This window comes from Saprolegnia diclina (assembly GCF_000281045.1).
Source record: "Saprolegnia diclina VS20 unplaced genomic scaffold supercont1.1, whole genome shotgun sequence".
NCBI classification, from domain to species: Eukaryota; Oomycota; class Saprolegniomycetes; order Saprolegniales; family Saprolegniaceae; genus Saprolegnia; species Saprolegnia diclina.
Window position 1 is genome coordinate 701,319 of NW_008246068.1, and position 15,295 is coordinate 716,613.

General features: G+C 58.7%; 5 protein-coding genes across 5 annotated transcripts; 3 read left to right on the forward strand and 2 right to left on the reverse strand.

Annotated features, from left to right (window-relative positions):
* Positions 1 to 696: 696 nt before the first annotated feature.
* SDRG_00218 (hypothetical protein) lies at positions 697 to 3,705 on the forward strand (the record flags this gene model as incomplete). The annotated part of the gene is made up of 2 exons (XM_008605686.1): positions 697 to 856; positions 986 to 3,705. The coding sequence occupies 2 exons, from the start codon at positions 697 to 699 to the stop codon at positions 3,583 to 3,585; spliced, it is 2,760 nt and encodes a 919-aa protein (XP_008603908.1). The 3' UTR covers positions 3,586 to 3,705.
* A 50-nt stretch (positions 3,706 to 3,755) lies between these two features.
* Positions 3,756 to 6,310, reverse strand: SDRG_00219 (hypothetical protein). The gene has a single exon (XM_008605687.1). It carries the CDS (start codon positions 6,233 to 6,235, stop codon positions 3,941 to 3,943), a length of 2,295 nt encoding a protein of 764 aa, XP_008603909.1. The 5' UTR covers positions 6,236 to 6,310; the 3' UTR covers positions 3,756 to 3,940.
* A 2,327-nt stretch (positions 6,311 to 8,637) lies between these two features.
* SDRG_00220 (hypothetical protein) lies at positions 8,638 to 9,942 on the forward strand. The gene is made up of 3 exons (XM_008605688.1): positions 8,638 to 8,889; positions 8,942 to 9,320; positions 9,369 to 9,942. The coding sequence occupies exons 1-3, from the start codon at positions 8,733 to 8,735 to the stop codon at positions 9,832 to 9,834; spliced, it is 1,002 nt and encodes a 333-aa protein (XP_008603910.1). The 5' UTR covers positions 8,638 to 8,732; the 3' UTR covers positions 9,835 to 9,942.
* Positions 9,943 to 9,987: 45 nt separating this feature from the next.
* SDRG_00221 (hypothetical protein) lies at positions 9,988 to 11,180 on the reverse strand (the record flags this gene model as incomplete). The annotated part of the gene is made up of 7 exons (XM_008605689.1): positions 9,988 to 10,164; positions 10,222 to 10,374; positions 10,419 to 10,525; positions 10,570 to 10,675; positions 10,726 to 10,819; positions 10,872 to 10,957; positions 11,007 to 11,180. 7 exons carry the CDS (start codon positions 11,178 to 11,180, stop codon positions 9,988 to 9,990), a joined length of 897 nt encoding a protein of 298 aa, XP_008603911.1.
* A 792-nt stretch (positions 11,181 to 11,972) lies between these two features.
* SDRG_00222 (hypothetical protein) lies at positions 11,973 to 14,929 on the forward strand. Its single transcript, XM_008605690.1, has 6 exons — positions 11,973 to 12,011; positions 12,056 to 12,168; positions 12,221 to 12,315; positions 12,363 to 14,341; positions 14,392 to 14,693; positions 14,748 to 14,929. Exons 1-6 carry the CDS (start codon positions 11,994 to 11,996, stop codon positions 14,833 to 14,835), a joined length of 2,595 nt encoding a protein of 864 aa, XP_008603912.1. The 5' UTR covers positions 11,973 to 11,993; the 3' UTR covers positions 14,836 to 14,929.
* Positions 14,930 to 15,295: the final 366 nt, after the last annotated feature.

The window sequence follows — 15,295 nt, forward strand, 5'->3', positions numbered from 1 at the left end:
GTGACTTCGTACACGCTCCTCTCTGGCTTGTACGCTCCGGTGGTCGCTGACCCGATCGTACCACCGGCGGCACTTGGCCCGTACCTATGGTACCTTGCGACCATCACGACAGGCACGCTTACCATTCTCTCCGGGCTTGTCTTTGGACTGCGCAGTGTGAGCGGCAGCGCTGACTACGACTGGTTTCACTTTAGTCCTTTAGTCGCATCGGTGTGGGTGAGTCGAAATCTACTAATATGTCGCAGTGTTGCGGCCATTCTGTGCTTGGCCACGGTGCCACTCGACACAATGTCTTTGCATGGAATCACACGTCTCGTGCTAGCGCCGCGGTCGATTTGGATATCGATCGTGTTGGCACTGGACAGCCTCTGGCTCGCCCACGTGGCCCACGGCGTGCTGCTTCCACTGAGTGCCGCCAGGTCTGCGCTGCCAATTCCGTTGCTTGGCTGTCTCGCGATCGGCTTAATCGACCAGTTGGCGCCTGTCGCCTTGACGACTCAGCTCGGCCGAGAGTGTTATGCTGTCAACATGGACCAAATGACGTATTGTGTCAATGGCAGCATCAGCGTCGGCAGTTTGGAACGAAGTGTGGTTCTCGGAGCGGTCGTTGGAGCGGCCATTACCGCGTCATTTCTCTGGTCGCTTTGGTTCCCGGATATTCGTGCGTCGCCTCGCCCAAGTGCTCTAATACCCCCGATGGCACCGCTGCACGTCGCTACGACGGGCCACCGACTGAGCTTGGTCACGGCGGTCATGTGCGGTCTCGTGCCGCTGACCTGGCGAAACCGCGTTCACGTGTTTGATCTCAAGCTGTGGCTTCTTATTCAGTCAAATGACGAAGCGCTGGATGCTACTAGTACGTTACGAGACCTCGCCATAGTGCTGTCATTCAGCGAACCGTCGATCCTATCGCTACCTTCGAGGGTCTCTCATTCCGTCTTGGGCCGCAAGTCTGTTCAGCGATTCCTCCGGTGCACAGGTTTAGGCTACATTGGCATCACTCTCTGGAGTAACGCTGCCTACCTGAGCGTCCTGGAGACAGCGCTGGCCAACGACTATGGCTGGGCCGGCTTCAACGCTACTGGCATGCACGCCTTCCTTGCCAATACGTTCAACCGCCAGCTCCTCACGTCCACTGACGCTTCGATTGCACTGCACGACCCAGCGTTCGGGGACCCACTGCAGTCATACAACTCGTCCGCCACCACCGTCGCGTGGTATCCCACGGTGGCGCGCCGGTACCTCTTCAATGCGTCGGCGCCGTTGCAAGAGCTAGTGGCTGGTCTCCGGGCCATGCATCCGTGTCAAATGCCGTGGATGTTTACGCAGTACTGCTGGCTCGACCTAGATCGGACGTGGGAGATGGCCAGCACGAGCCAGCGACAGGCTCGGTGCGCAGCTCTCAGCCAGCTCAATGGCGCCCGGTACCTCGAGACGAGTCTGCGCAATCTACAAGACTGGACGGTGTGGCGATCGTGCTGGGGCACCTCGTTCGATATTGGTATGGGCAACGACTTGGCCGCGTCTGTCGAGGGTCGTCAGTGGCTGCAGCATGTCCAGTCAAATACTCTGTCCGTACCAGAAGAAGTCGAGTACTGGGCGAGCCATGACATCTCGGTATTCTTGTTGCAGTGGCAAAACTTCAAAGACACGGGTCTCAGTGATTCGATGGTCATCTCGACGCCGTTCGGTCTCTCGTACAGTCTGCCGATCAGTGAGCGCCGAGGCATCGTGCACCTCGACTACCAGACGTCGCATCGTATGTACTGGGGACTCGCGAGCGACCTCTGGGCCGTGAGCAATAATGCGACCAGCGTCGGTGGCTTGTCGCTCTTGCGCAACAGTCCCCACTTTGCCTTTGCGAATGCGACACGCGCGAGTTTGCTCTTTGAAAATCTGACGCTCTCGTCGCCGCTGAACGCTGGTTTGGCACTCTATGACACATGTTTGGGACCATTTGGCGCTGTCGACATGGTGTACGTAAGCTGTCCAGCGTCGCTGCTTGCGTTCTACCGCTACGTTCTGCACACGATCGCGACTGCAACTAGCACCAACCTTGAAGCGCAGAAGCAATTTCTCAATCTGCCGGCCAAGACATACATTGGTCAGCTGCCGCAGGCTCTGCTCAATGACACAAGCGTGCGCCTCGTGGGGGGTAACCTCATGTGCGGCAGCGACCTTCCGGGAACCCCACCATCAGGCGCACTGCTGACGCTCTTTGGTATCGATACGGTGTGTGGCTGGGGGTACCTGGACTTCTTTACCCCATCTAGGACCGGTCTTATCTTTGCCCTCGCGGCCTTTGACGCAGTACATCAACTTCAGCCAACGTTCGACTTCGCCGCTTTTTGTGCAAGTGATGTGTACGCCGAGCCCAACTGCGAGGCCATCTACCACGCGTCCTATTCATACGCAAGAACATTCTTGTCGGATTCAACAACGCTCAAAGCATTGGCAGTTGCAGCCGAGACTGACACCCGATCTCTCTCGATCGAGACGACCCAGTACATCAACCGCAGAGGCGTCATCGAGCTATACCGAATCAATATTCTGGAGCCAACCGACCGCCCCTGGACGTGCTTTGGCTGGAACTATCTCGCCGAGTGGGTTGTCGGTCAGCGCGAAGTTGTCTCGTTTCAAGGCGACGGCGGCACGGTCACGAGCATGTCCCGCTTCACGCCCCTCTCAACGCTCTTGCCAACCGAAGCGGCGATCCCGACACGCCTCTCGTACGTCTGTCAGCAGTGTGTCCGGTACGTCACGGGCGCCATCATGGTGGGTGCGGGAGTTGCTGCCTACTATGCTATCTTTGTTTGCCGCGGCTACATTGAAGGCATGAACCTCTTCGCGCTAAACCGACTCATTGGCCACGCGTGGATTGGTCGGACGCTGCTCATCATCCGAGGTATCACGGCGCTTTGGCTGCTCAACACACCGCCCTTGCAGCTCCAGGCATTCGGCGTCGGTGCTCGCTTTCAAGTGTCGGCGCCAGAATGGTTTCCGACTCTCCTGGCTTCGTCCGAGCTCACATGGCTGGTCTACATCGCCAACGACCTCTTCAGCTGTGTCACACGGCAGTACACGCGATTGTATGCGTGGAAGAGCTCGGTCGCAGCGTGCTTGGTCGCGGCCGCCTGGTCGTTCATGGACCCCCGAGAGTACACTGCCTACGTGCGCCGAAGCTGCCGGTACATTGACATGGACGTAGCTCTGGAGTGTACGAGCGGCTACGTTGAGCTCGGTCATGGAAGCCGCGTCGGCGTTGACGTCGGTCTCTGTCTCGGCTGTGTCTTTTTGGCGGCTTGTGTCGAGCGACTGCGATACCCCAAGCTCCCGTTCGTGCCAACGCCATCGCTTCTTCTAAACACCACTAGTGTCTACTCGTCCAACATGACCAACTGGATCGTCCATGGCCACGCGTACATGGACCGCATGACTGCCGTCATGGGCGGCCTTGTGACGTGGCGCTACCACGGTGTTTTGCACGTGTTTGATATCAAGAGCTGGCGCACATTTGTCGTCGTGCCCGAGGCCGAGTGTCCGTTTGAGTTCGGCGCCGTCCTGCCTCTTCATCGTACTTGCTAGCTGCCTTGTATACTCATACTTCAGTGCCATTTGAAAAGTGGGGTTTTGACCTGCGTCCAGACACGATATCGCCTCTGCGATCGCGTCGATCGACAAAAATGCGAGTAAAGGAGACTCAGAGAGTTGAAAATGTCATTCTGCCACGTGCAGCAGAATAAGCATGGAAGGGACTACAGTGTCGTCGACCACAACACTTATAACAGAGATATTTTATAAGGACTAGAGTCGCTACTTTGAAACTACATGAACGACCCTAACCCGCTTTGACACGCTGCAACCCGAGCCCTCGCCACCACAGCGTACACAAAGTCGATACAGATAACGACGACTAAATAATAATGTACGGTGCATCAGCTTACAGGAGCGCGACGCGGCTCCGCTGCTCCATGAGGGCCAACATGTCGGCGGCGACGCGCGCCATCTTGTCCTTGGCCGTCGCAGCCATACGGCCGCGGGGCATGTCGTCTGCGATCGACAACGTGCCGAGTTCAATGCCGTCACTCGTCACGAGCGGCACACCATAGAAAAAGCGAATGTTCTCGGCGCCCGTGACGCGCGGCGACGCGGCAAACCGCGCGTCCACGCTCGCATCCGAGACAAACATGGGTGTCCGGCTCGAGAGCACGGCCAGGTTCAGCGCACACGCCGGCGAAATCATGTGCGGCACGTTGTCGCCAAACGCCGCCTTGAGGATGCACTGGCCCTTGTAGACGACGCACACATACGCTTGGGCGACCTCGACATCCTGCACGAGCGACTCGCACATGGCGTCCAGCACCGCGTTCATCTCGTGGTCGACAAAGATGTTTTGCCGGAGCTGCTCGGCTTCCTGCGAATGTTGCAGCGTAATCTCCATCTGAATCGAGCTGCGCGTACGGCCCATTGGTGTCCGCGGTGACGACGCCGACACGGCGCGGGGCGGCGGCACCGCCGATGCCTTTGTCGGTGGTGGTGTCACAAACGTGGTCCGCGCTGGTGTCGGCATGACCATCGTCTTGGGCTGCGGCATGCTCGCCCGGCTCGGCAGAGTACTGGGCGGCGTAGGCCGTGGCGGTGCTTCGCTCTCAGAGCTCGAGAGACGGTCAAAGCGACCACTGTGGTCTTGCGCCTTGTAGTCGCTGCCGCGCGGCGTTCGAAAGCCGGTCCAGAGATCAATCTTTGGGCGCGCTGTCGGTGTCGTCGTCGTTGTCATTGGTGCTGACGAGGAGGACGAGGATGACGTTGGCGTCGTGCTTTTCGGCGTCATGAACGAGTGGCGCAGGTTCCGAGGCGTCGTGCTCTCTTCCGGCAGCGACTGCAGCAGCTGCATGACATCGGTTTGGCAGAACGACTGGCTCGAGCCGTCTTCGCTGAGCTCGCTAATCCGATGCAAAAGCTCTTCGTGGGTCGCAATTTTGGAGTGCTTGAGCGCCTGCACGAGCTGCTTGCCTGCTCGGCTCACGCGCTGCTGGCGGGCACTCGGTCGGCGCATCGAGCCAGTCGGTGCGACCGGTGTCGCGGCCGCCGTCAGCGACGTGGTCGCGAGCACCTTGTTGGTTAAAATGTACTTGGCCTTGCACTGCTCGTAGCAGACACGACACACGCGGAGCTCAAAGCAAACGCCGTTCGTCGACTCGACGCGCTCAATGCTCGAGCACGCGTGGCAAAAGTTGAGGCCGCAGAGCCGGCACACGACCTGTTTGCGGAGCGGCGTGCGCTTGAGACAGCGCGTGCACGCGTCCGAGTGGAGCGCGGTGGCGTCGACCGTTGTGATGTGCGCTGCGAGGCGTCGTCGGACAACGGCATCGGCGAGGATCGCAAGGCCTTTCGCCAGCCGGTGGAGCACATGGTGACCGAACGCGCCGGGCGACGACGACCCGCTCGGCTTTGGCCCGAAATGGTTGCCATAAAACGCCATTTGGACGCGGTCGGAGCCGACGTCTTCAATGTGGTAGCCAAAGAGGAGCGACGTGACGTGCTGGAGCTTGCATTTCGCGTCGACCATGCGGTACACGAGCGGGTTGTCGAGCGATTTGAAGGCGCGGAGCACCGACGACGGCGACGGTTGCTGCATCGCATCCAGAAACACCAAGTCGTGCCGCGTCCGCGAAAAGAAGCGTTTGGTTTCAAACTTGGCGTGCTTGATGGCGCCGGCCAGGCTGCGCTTCGGGACTTCGTCCCGGTCGCTTTGGCTGCTCGGGACGTCCGAGACAACGGTGGCGCTGTCGTCGTCGTCGTCGCGCACACACGGTGCGACGCCGGTCGCTAGCCGGCGCGCGGTTTTGACCTCAATGAGCTCGGCGCCAAAGATACGAGCGAGGAACGCTTGAAAGCCGAGCTGCGCGTCGCACGAAAAAACGTTGAGCACCTCGGCGAGCGACGCAGTGAGGAGCGTCGACGCAAACACCGTGTACGTAGCGGTCGCGCTGCTATAGTCGGACCGGATCGGCGTCTCGTTGTGCCGAAGTAGGTCGTGCTGGATCGCAATCTTCTGGCGGATGTGGCGCGTGATCGACTCGCCGCGCATGAGGACGGCGTCGTCCGTCATCTTTTTCGCGTCTTCGAGAAATGTGCGCGGCCATCGCTCCAACTCGGCCGACGCCCGCGTCGTCCGCGTCTGCTGCGCCGTCCGCCGAAAGTGCTCGCTGCCGTTCTGCGACCCGAGGAACATGCTGGCGCAAATGCAAGACTGGCGCGCGATGCGGAATCCAACGCGCTCAGATGTCGATGTGACTCACCGCACGCAGATCAGTCCTCGTGGGCGTGACAGAGGCGTTTAACAGATGTTTAACGTACTTTAACGCGTTTCGCAGCAGGCCGAGTAATGTGATCACACGACGCTATTGCGCGCATCGTGCTTCGTTGCCGCGCACCCGCACTTGCAAGTGGTTTTCGTGTAGGAGAGGTTGACCGCCACGCCGAAAGGACGCCCCAATCCACTTCAAAATCGCGTCCAGTGACTTTAACGCGTTCAACGTCAAGGCGCCAATAGAAAGTGCAAGGTCACCAAAAGGTAATGTCGGAAAGGCGGCGATTGTGGTTTCGCAGCCGTTGACACCACTACAGTACGCGTGGACGCGTCGACCCGACTAGAATGCATCAGCCAATCGACTAGAATGGACTTGCTGCACTGACTAGGAGGCGTGGCTTGGTGCAGGGAGCCGCCGTGGGCTGCGGATCGACGGCCGTGTCCGCTACTTGGTTCTCACGCGCTCGAGGCATCGCGCGTCGCAGCCCGCCGTTGCAACTGCACTGGTTACTAACGCTGCGCGATGTGTGGGACCGGATGTGAGCAATGTGGCGCAGTCCGGATCGACGCGACCGTCGTACAACCACGATAACCGTGGTCGCTTCCGGCTCTTGTCGTGGGACTCGCTCGTGTGTCATACCGCCGTCGACACTAGTGCGGTGGTCAGCACAACGACGGTGTCGTCGACGCAGCCCCTTTCCTATGCGATCGCTGCGTCGTAGGCTTGCGAAACAAGGCTGGTGACGCGACCTCGTCCTCGCATCGGGCAGGTGGGGAGCTTGGGTGGGGAGCGGTGGGGAGTGTCCAGCGAGAATGTACATGAATATGATTTTGATCGTGTAGACAGCGTAGTCGGGAGTTGTAGCCGGTCGGCGAGCCGGTGGCCAAGGCCAAGGCCACTCGACGACGTTGTTGCTGCTAATACCAGTATCAAGGCTCGAGGGTTTATTCCGCAACAGCGATGCTGTCAACGGCCACTTTGCCAGAACGCCATCGTGCATGACGATGCGGCACATGTCTATGAACTGGCAGCGCCGTCGACGCTGGGGCTTGCAAACGCTGTACCGAAACAGCAACCCGACGCTGTTTCTCAACAAATAATAATGTTTATAAACCATACACGACATTACTCACGGCAACACAAAAACGTCCTTTTGCTGCACACGTAAACCCACCAAGACCATTACGTGAGCCAATCATCGAGCAGTATACAACGAAATCGGTCGGAGCTTGGAGAAGGAGCAAACAAGATGCGCATAGATTGTCCTTTAACTGTGTATATTGCTCGTCTTCTGTAGCTACACGGCAAATGACCAAATAGGTTTGTGCTGGAATTTGCTGCATTGGCGACATGCTTGTGATCGAGTGAGAACTTATCTCAGATACGCTAGTGTACAGCAACCACAACCGACCAATCCCATCGCGGCACAGGGTCGGAACGCGATGTGATTGGTGCGATCTGTGTGCAATAGCACACCCGTGCGCGTGGTCGAGGATCACAGATTATTGTCTGTCGACTAGGGTACGATGTCTAGGGACCAAGACAACCAACGACCGTCGTCCGCGTCACAAAGCAATCGATCCTCCTCCTTCGTTCTTTTCCCATTAAAATGCCTGTTCAAATGGAATCTACTCGGTGCTCTTGATATACCTCACTAGAGTACTAGCTGAGAAGACACGCCGGCTGCAAGCGCCTTCAAGCCGCGCAAATGAGTGGCGTCCAGCCTGACAGAAAAATGCACGGGATTGCCCTCAATTCATTAAATTAGCTTGCGATTTGTATGATGAGTGTATAATTTTATTCGACCCCACGTGCTTCGATGCTCGCCGGAATATCCTGTCACAATGAATCGCCGTGCGCCGCCAATACCCTCTGCAAATCCATATATTCCAAGATCCCTCTCAGAGCGCCCCCTTCTCCGTACGATCTCCACACGCACAGCTAGCTAGCGAGCACCACGAATAGACGGCAAAAACACAGCAATCAACACGCGGACGAGGTCCACCAAGACGCACCTGCACGCTCGCACCTTGCTAGGACACCACGTATTGCCTCATGGCCTCGACAAACCCCAGGTCGCCGATCGCGTCAAAGCGAATACGCCTCTTTCGTCCTATGTACGCCCACTGCAACAGTACAGTGTATGCAAATGGCCGTAGAGGCGCAAGGTCCCCGTGCCGTTCAGAACGCGCTTCCATCGCCACGTTGAGCACTGGTAGATCCTGTGAGAATGTATATCCTGTCACAAACTATATCTGAAGCCAGTATAAATCCAGAGAGGTCCGCTTGCCGGGAGCTTTGGTGCGCAGTTTTTCGCTGCTTGTGGAGGTTCTATGCCGCTAGGGCCTGGGCCGAGTCAGAGCAGTCCAGGAATCGAAGAGTAACGCGCGAGGTCCGTCGTCCGAGGCCAGCAGCAGCATGGCGACAGTCGACGCGGTCCTCCCGGCCACCGCCACGAAGCCATCGAGCAGCGCCGGCCGCGCCCCGTACCAGGTCAAGTTTACCTGCCTCGGCCACAAGAAGGCCATCTCGAGCATCGAGTTTAGCAACTTTGGCAACCTCCTCGCGTCGGCCTGTACGTCGACGCCCAGCTTGCCGATGCAGGGCCTCATGTCGCCGATGTGTAGCGCCCGACAAGACGGTCAAGATATGGAATGCGAGCACGGGCGCGCTCGAGCAGACGTTGGAGGGCCACGAGCAGGGCATCTCAGACATCTCGTGGTCGGCGAACGCCCGCTTCATCGCGTCGGCGTCCGACGACTGCACGGTCAAGATCTGGGACACCGAGTCGAGCGAGACCGTCTCGACGCTGCGCGGCCACGCCAACTATGTGTTTTCCGTCAACTTTAATCCGCAAGGCACGCTGCTCGCGAGCGCGTCCTTTGACGAATCCGCGCGCCTCTGGGACGTGCGCACGGGCCGCGCCGTGCGCATTTTGCCCGCGCACTCGGATCCCGTGACTGCTTCGTCGTTCAACCGCGACGGCACGCTGCTCGTCACAAGCAGGTGCGACCCGTGCCTACTTGTCGGTGTGCTCATGGTGATCTCAATTAGCTACGACGGCCTGTGCCGTATCTGGGACGTGGCGTCCGGGCAGTGCCTCAACACGCTCACGCTCTCAAACGAGCTCAACGACGCGATCATTCCCGTCTCGTTTGCCAAGTTTTCGCCCAACGGCCGCTTTGTGCTCGTGAGCACGCTCGACGGCCGGCTTCGGCTCTGGGACTACGCCCGGAACCGCGTCATCAAGACGTACAGCGGCCACGTCAACAGCTCGTTCTGCGTCTTCTCGACGTTTTCTCTGCACGGGGGGCCGCCCACAATCATCTCGGGGTCCGAAGACAACACGATCGTGCTCTACGACGTCCAGACCCAAGAGAAAGTCCAAGTGCTCTCGGGGCACACGGACGCGGTGCTGGCGGTCGCCGCGCACCCGATGAAGGCGATGCTGGCGTCCGGCGCGCTCGACAAGGACAAGACGATCAAGGTCTGGGAGCAAGTGTACCCGTCGTGCAGCTAGCGTTGTTGCTGCGTTTAATTTTATATGGTCGCACGCGACCACCGTCACCCCTTTCGTAATACTAAATCACCTACTAAATCAACGACTCTTGTGAGGCATCTTGACAAAGGACCGACTAAATGACTAGGAACAATCGGAGAGCAGGCACGAATATTAGAAAAGGTCGTCGGCGACGTTCATCCACTTGGTGAGGTACACGCACGTGGCCGGCGAGACAATGTTGCCATCGGCGCACTGCTCAAAGACGGGGCAGACGCCGCACGGCGCCTCCGAAAGCCCGTCAAACACGCTCACGTCGCGGCAGATCTTGTACGAGACATCGCGCATCTCCTACATAGCAAAATATAAATATCGGAAAATGCACCAGAAAATGATAAGGCAACGTACGCCGTTGGCAAGCCGCGCCGTCCGGACTTCCTCGATGCGTTCGTCGTAAATGAGCGTGTTGACAATTGACATCATCTCGTCTGGGCCCAGCGACACCTTGGCGATCCCCGACTCGTGGACCTTGTCGGTGATTTGCTGCAGCGTCACGACGCCCTACGTGGCCCATGAGCAGGAATCGATATGGCAACGTAGTCTACCTTGGCGCGGATGAATTGGCACACAAAGTTGCTCAGCGTATCGATAAAGTCGTGGTCAAACTCTTGCTCGTTGTACCACGGGCCGCCCGTGATGTCCCGCGATGGCACTAGACAAGGCATGCGACGTCGCCCGTAAGTGAGAGCGCCGTACCGAGGTCGTAGAGCATGTAGAGTTTCTTGTTCTTTTGGCTGATCGACTTGACGGCCTTGACGAGATGGCGCGACTCGAGCGTGCGAATGATCTTGCGGATCGTCATCTAGCATCGCCATACGCTGCAGTGCATGCCATGAACGACGTTGGCTCTACCTCGGGCAGATTGGTCTGCATCTTGATATCGCGCGTCCAGACGCCCTTGTTGCCCGACTTTTCAATCTCGTGGAGGACGGCGCGGTGTTCGCCCCTACAGCATGGCATCGTCGCGACCATGGCCGTCATGCAAGCAAGGTGCGTACGAGAGGCCTTGCATGCGCTCCGACTCTTCCTTGGTCACGAGCTGGTACAGCACGTTGCTGCCTTGCATCAAGATCTTGATGCGACTCTAGCGCAGACGAGCATGAGCGCCACGCATGCATGCTGCACACGTCTACCTCGCCCATGAGCCGGTTGATGCACACCGGCAGCTTGGCGTATTGGTCGCCGAAGCTCTTGCGCACGACGTCGTCACCGACCGGCTCGGTCGAGCTCGCGAGGAGGTCCAGGAACGCCTTCTCGTGGTTCATGCTTCCAAGCGCGTTGTCGAAATCCAACAATTCCGTGGCCATGGAATACTGTCACAATTGATATTTAAATATCAAAAGCCACAGGTTGAAACCGGCGCCATCTTGACAGCAACCCCTTCGACTAACGTTGCGTAGACGAGGAGTGAGCAGAAAGCAATGACAATAGTGTGGTTCAGAGATACTAAATAAAATCGACTAAAACGAGCTCGTCCTGCAGCTCCTGTAGCTAGACTTGGGTAATATCTCGTGGAAGCGCTCGGTGGGCTATGCAAGGTGCAAGCCAAAGGCCTGCATCTCGCAACACGACTGACGACTCATTCCTTGAAGCGACGAGCAATCGAGGTAACGCTGCCACGCAGTTCTTAGTGTCGAGGGTCGTCCCCATGCACTGGACGGTACAGTAGCTTCAACGGCCCGAAATTCTTACATTCTAGGGAAAGCCATGCTGGACGACCTCTGTCGCCAAAGCCGCCTTGCCACAACGTATAAAATGCCCATCGACGGTGCTTGTCGGTCAAGTGTATAGCACCAACTGCCCTTGATGGCGCCTGAGTCGGACTTTACCGCTGCCGATAACAAAATTCCAACGGCTCAGTGTGCACTAGAGTTGCACGTTTGAGTCGGCTAGCCTATTGAAGAGTCGGTCTACTCCCAGGACAACAAAGCGAATGGATAGTCTAGTAACGTTAGGCTATTGATTCGTCGAGTGACGTCGTTGGGGAGTGCTTGTGTAGCGCAGTGGGGACCTTCTGGATCGGGGCTTCTCGCTTCTGATTGGTCAAAACTCGAGGAAATTTGTTGGTGTGGAGTCGTACGCTATGATTGGTTGGGTCGCATTGCCCGAAATCCAAAAGCATGAAGTTCGCGTACGAGGTAGACGCTTGCTGCATGCGCCAGCGGCTCATGCGTCCGCGTAGTTTAGCCACCTCTGTGGCACGGTGTACACGCAAGGCAATGTGGTCTTCACGCCGGATGGCAATGCGCTCCTGAGTCCCGTCGGCAACCGCATCACGATGTTCGACCTCATCAAGTACAGCCTCTGCCACATGCTCGTCGGCTCATGCATCGTCTCGCTCTGTTAGCAACTCGTCGCGCACCTTTGCGTTCGAGAGCCGCTCGAATGTCTTTGCCATGGCCGTCTCGCACGACTCGCGCCTCTTGATTGCTGTCGACGAAGGTACATGCCCGCCTTGCGTCGCCCGCTTCCTGACATGCGTTGGCTAGAGGGCCATTCGCTCCTCGTCAACCTCAAGAAGGGCATTGTCTTGTACCGCTTCAACTTCAAGGCGCCGGTCCGCGCGCTGCGCTTTAGCCCGGACGACAAGTACATTGCGGTGACCCATGGCACCAAGATCCAGGTGTGGAAGGCGCCGGGTCTCAAGCGCGAGTTTGCGCCCTTCGTGCACCACCGCACGTACGGCGGCCACCACGGCGACGTGCTCACGGTCGAGTGGTCGCCCGACTCGAAGTTCTTCCTCTCGTCGGCCAAGGACCTCTCGGTGCGTCTCTGGTCGATCACGCCGTACCCGACGTTCACGCCCTACTCGTTTGTCGGCCATCGCGACGTGGTCATGGGCGCCTTCTTCTCGGAAGATGGGTCGAGCGTCTACACGATCGGCCGCGACGGCGGCGCGTACCGCTGGGAACACAACTACGACGACATCGACGACGACTTGGACGACGACGACGAGACGCCGATCATTGCGCGTGGCGTCAAGTGGTCGACCAAGCACAAGCACGTCTTCAAGATGGAGTACGCCAAGATCGACTGCGTCGCGTTCCACGCGGCCTCGAGCCTTTTGACCGTGGGCTTTGGCAATGGCACCTTCGGCCTCTACTCGCTGCCGGACTTTGCCGACATTCACACGCTCAGCGTGACGCAGCACCGATTGAGCTCGGTCGCGATCAACGCGTCCGGCGAGTGGCTCGCGCTCGCCTCGCAGACGCTCGGCCAGCTCCTCGTGTGGGAGTGGAAGTCGGAGACGTATGTGCTCAAGCAGCAAGGCCACTTTTTCGATCTGAACGCGCTTGCGTACTCGCCGGACGGCCGGCTGCTCGCGACCGGCGCCGACGACGCCAAGCTCAAGCTCTGGGACACGACGTCGGGCTTTTGCTACGTGACGTTCCACGAGCACCAAGCGCCGGTCACGGGCGTGGCTTTCTCGGCCAACGGCCAAGCGGTTGTCAGCTGCTCTCTCGACGGGACAGTCCGTGCGTTCGATCTCAACCGGTACAAGAACTTTCGTGTGCTCACGACGCCAAACCCGGTCCAGTTCTTGTCGCTGGCGCTCGACACGAGTGGCCAGATTGTGTGCGCGGGCACATTGGACCCGTTCCACATCTACGTCTGGTCGCTCCAGACCGGTCGCCTCACCGATGTGCTCAGTGGGCACACGGCGCCGGTGACGTCGCTCGCGTTCTCGCCGTCGACGACTGAAGAGCTCTTGCTCGCGTCTGGCTCGTGGGACCACACGGTCCGCGTCTGGAACGTGTACCAGAACAAGCCGTTCATCGAGCCGCTCGCACACTCGTCGGATGTGCTTGCGGTAGCTTTCCGCCCCGACGGCAAGCAGGTGTGCTCGGCCACGCTCAACGGGCAGCTCAACCTCTGGAACATCGCCGACGGGGAGCAGGTCGGGCAGATTGACGGCCAAAAGGACGTCTCGGGCGGTCGCCACTCGACCGACGCGATCACAGCGAAGAACAACACGCGCTCCAAGCACTTTACGTCCGTGTGCTACTCGGCCGACGGCTCGGTCGTCCTTGCCGGCGGCCAGTCCAAGTACATTTGCATCTACGAGGTCGCGTCGCGTTCGCACTTGCTGCTCAAGAAGTTCCAGCTCACGCACAACCGCAGCCTCGAAGGCGTCCTCGACAAGCTGCACACGGCCGAGCTCACGGAAGCCGGTTCGAAAAAGTCCCTGGACCTCGACGTCGACCCGATCGACGGTCACGTGACCAAGGACAACCAGCTCGTGGGCGCCAAGCGCGCGGTGGACCCCGGCGCTCGCCGCAAGCACCTCGATATCTTCTCCAAGGCCGTGCTCTTCTCGCCGACCGGTCGGTCGTGGGCGGCGGCGACGACCGAAGGCCTCCTCATTTACTCGCTGGACGAGACGCTGACGTTCGACCCGTTTGACTTGGACGAAGACATTACGCCCGACACGATCCGCGCGACGCTCGCGCGCCACGAGTTCACCAAGGTATACGAAAGGACGCTGAGATGTCGGTGGATCTAACACGTGGGATGTAGGCGCTGCTCATGTCGCTCCATTTGAACGAAGAGCCGTTGATTCGCCTCTGCCTGGAGAGCGTCCCGAACGACAGCATCGTGCTTGTCGCGCAGTCGCTCACCGATACGTACCTCAAGCGCCTCCTTACGCTGCTGGCCAAGGGCCTCGGCGAGAGCCCGCACTTGGAGTTCTACTTGAGCTGGAGCCTCGCGATTCTGAACGCACACGGCCCGATGCTCCAGGCGCACTCGGTCGAGTTTCTCAGTACGCTCCGTGCGCTCCAAAAGAGCATTGTGATCCACTTTAGCGAACTCTCGCGCGTGTACGACCTTGGCGTTTCAGTTGAAACCTTGATATTTATATCCATATGTTGTAGGTGCAACGACAACCAGTACACGCTCGACTACCTCCGCAACTTGAACCAGCTCCAGATCGCCCAAGCCGCCGAGAGTACGATGGAGTAGATGCATTGGAGCTGGTGTAACCTACCGTTGCGCGCTCCCACGCGAGTGCAAGACGACCGTATATATAGAAACACGCTGTGCATGATGACTTGAGCGCTCTGTGTTGGTGTCGATGGCCCACGCGTCACCGCTGCCAAGGGCCAGCCGACAGCCAAACACCGTCCAGGCTCTTATTGGGACTACGCTGGTAACTAGAAGACCTCTGGGAGACCTCTTGGGAAACGCAAGGCGCCGAAAAGACACCGCATGACCGACGAGTTTGTTGGTGTTGCTACGAGTATGCTGGTGGCATCTGGGTGCCAACCCCTGCCACGTCACCGACCCGTCCTGACCAAAGCAGAAGCTCACTACTTGGTATATCGCAGAACCTTGGGCTGCTAAGACAGCTTCCGATCCTCTGAGCCTTCGTCGAAGCGGCTCGTTGCATCTGTCGTTGCAGCGACTCGACTCTGGCGCTGTG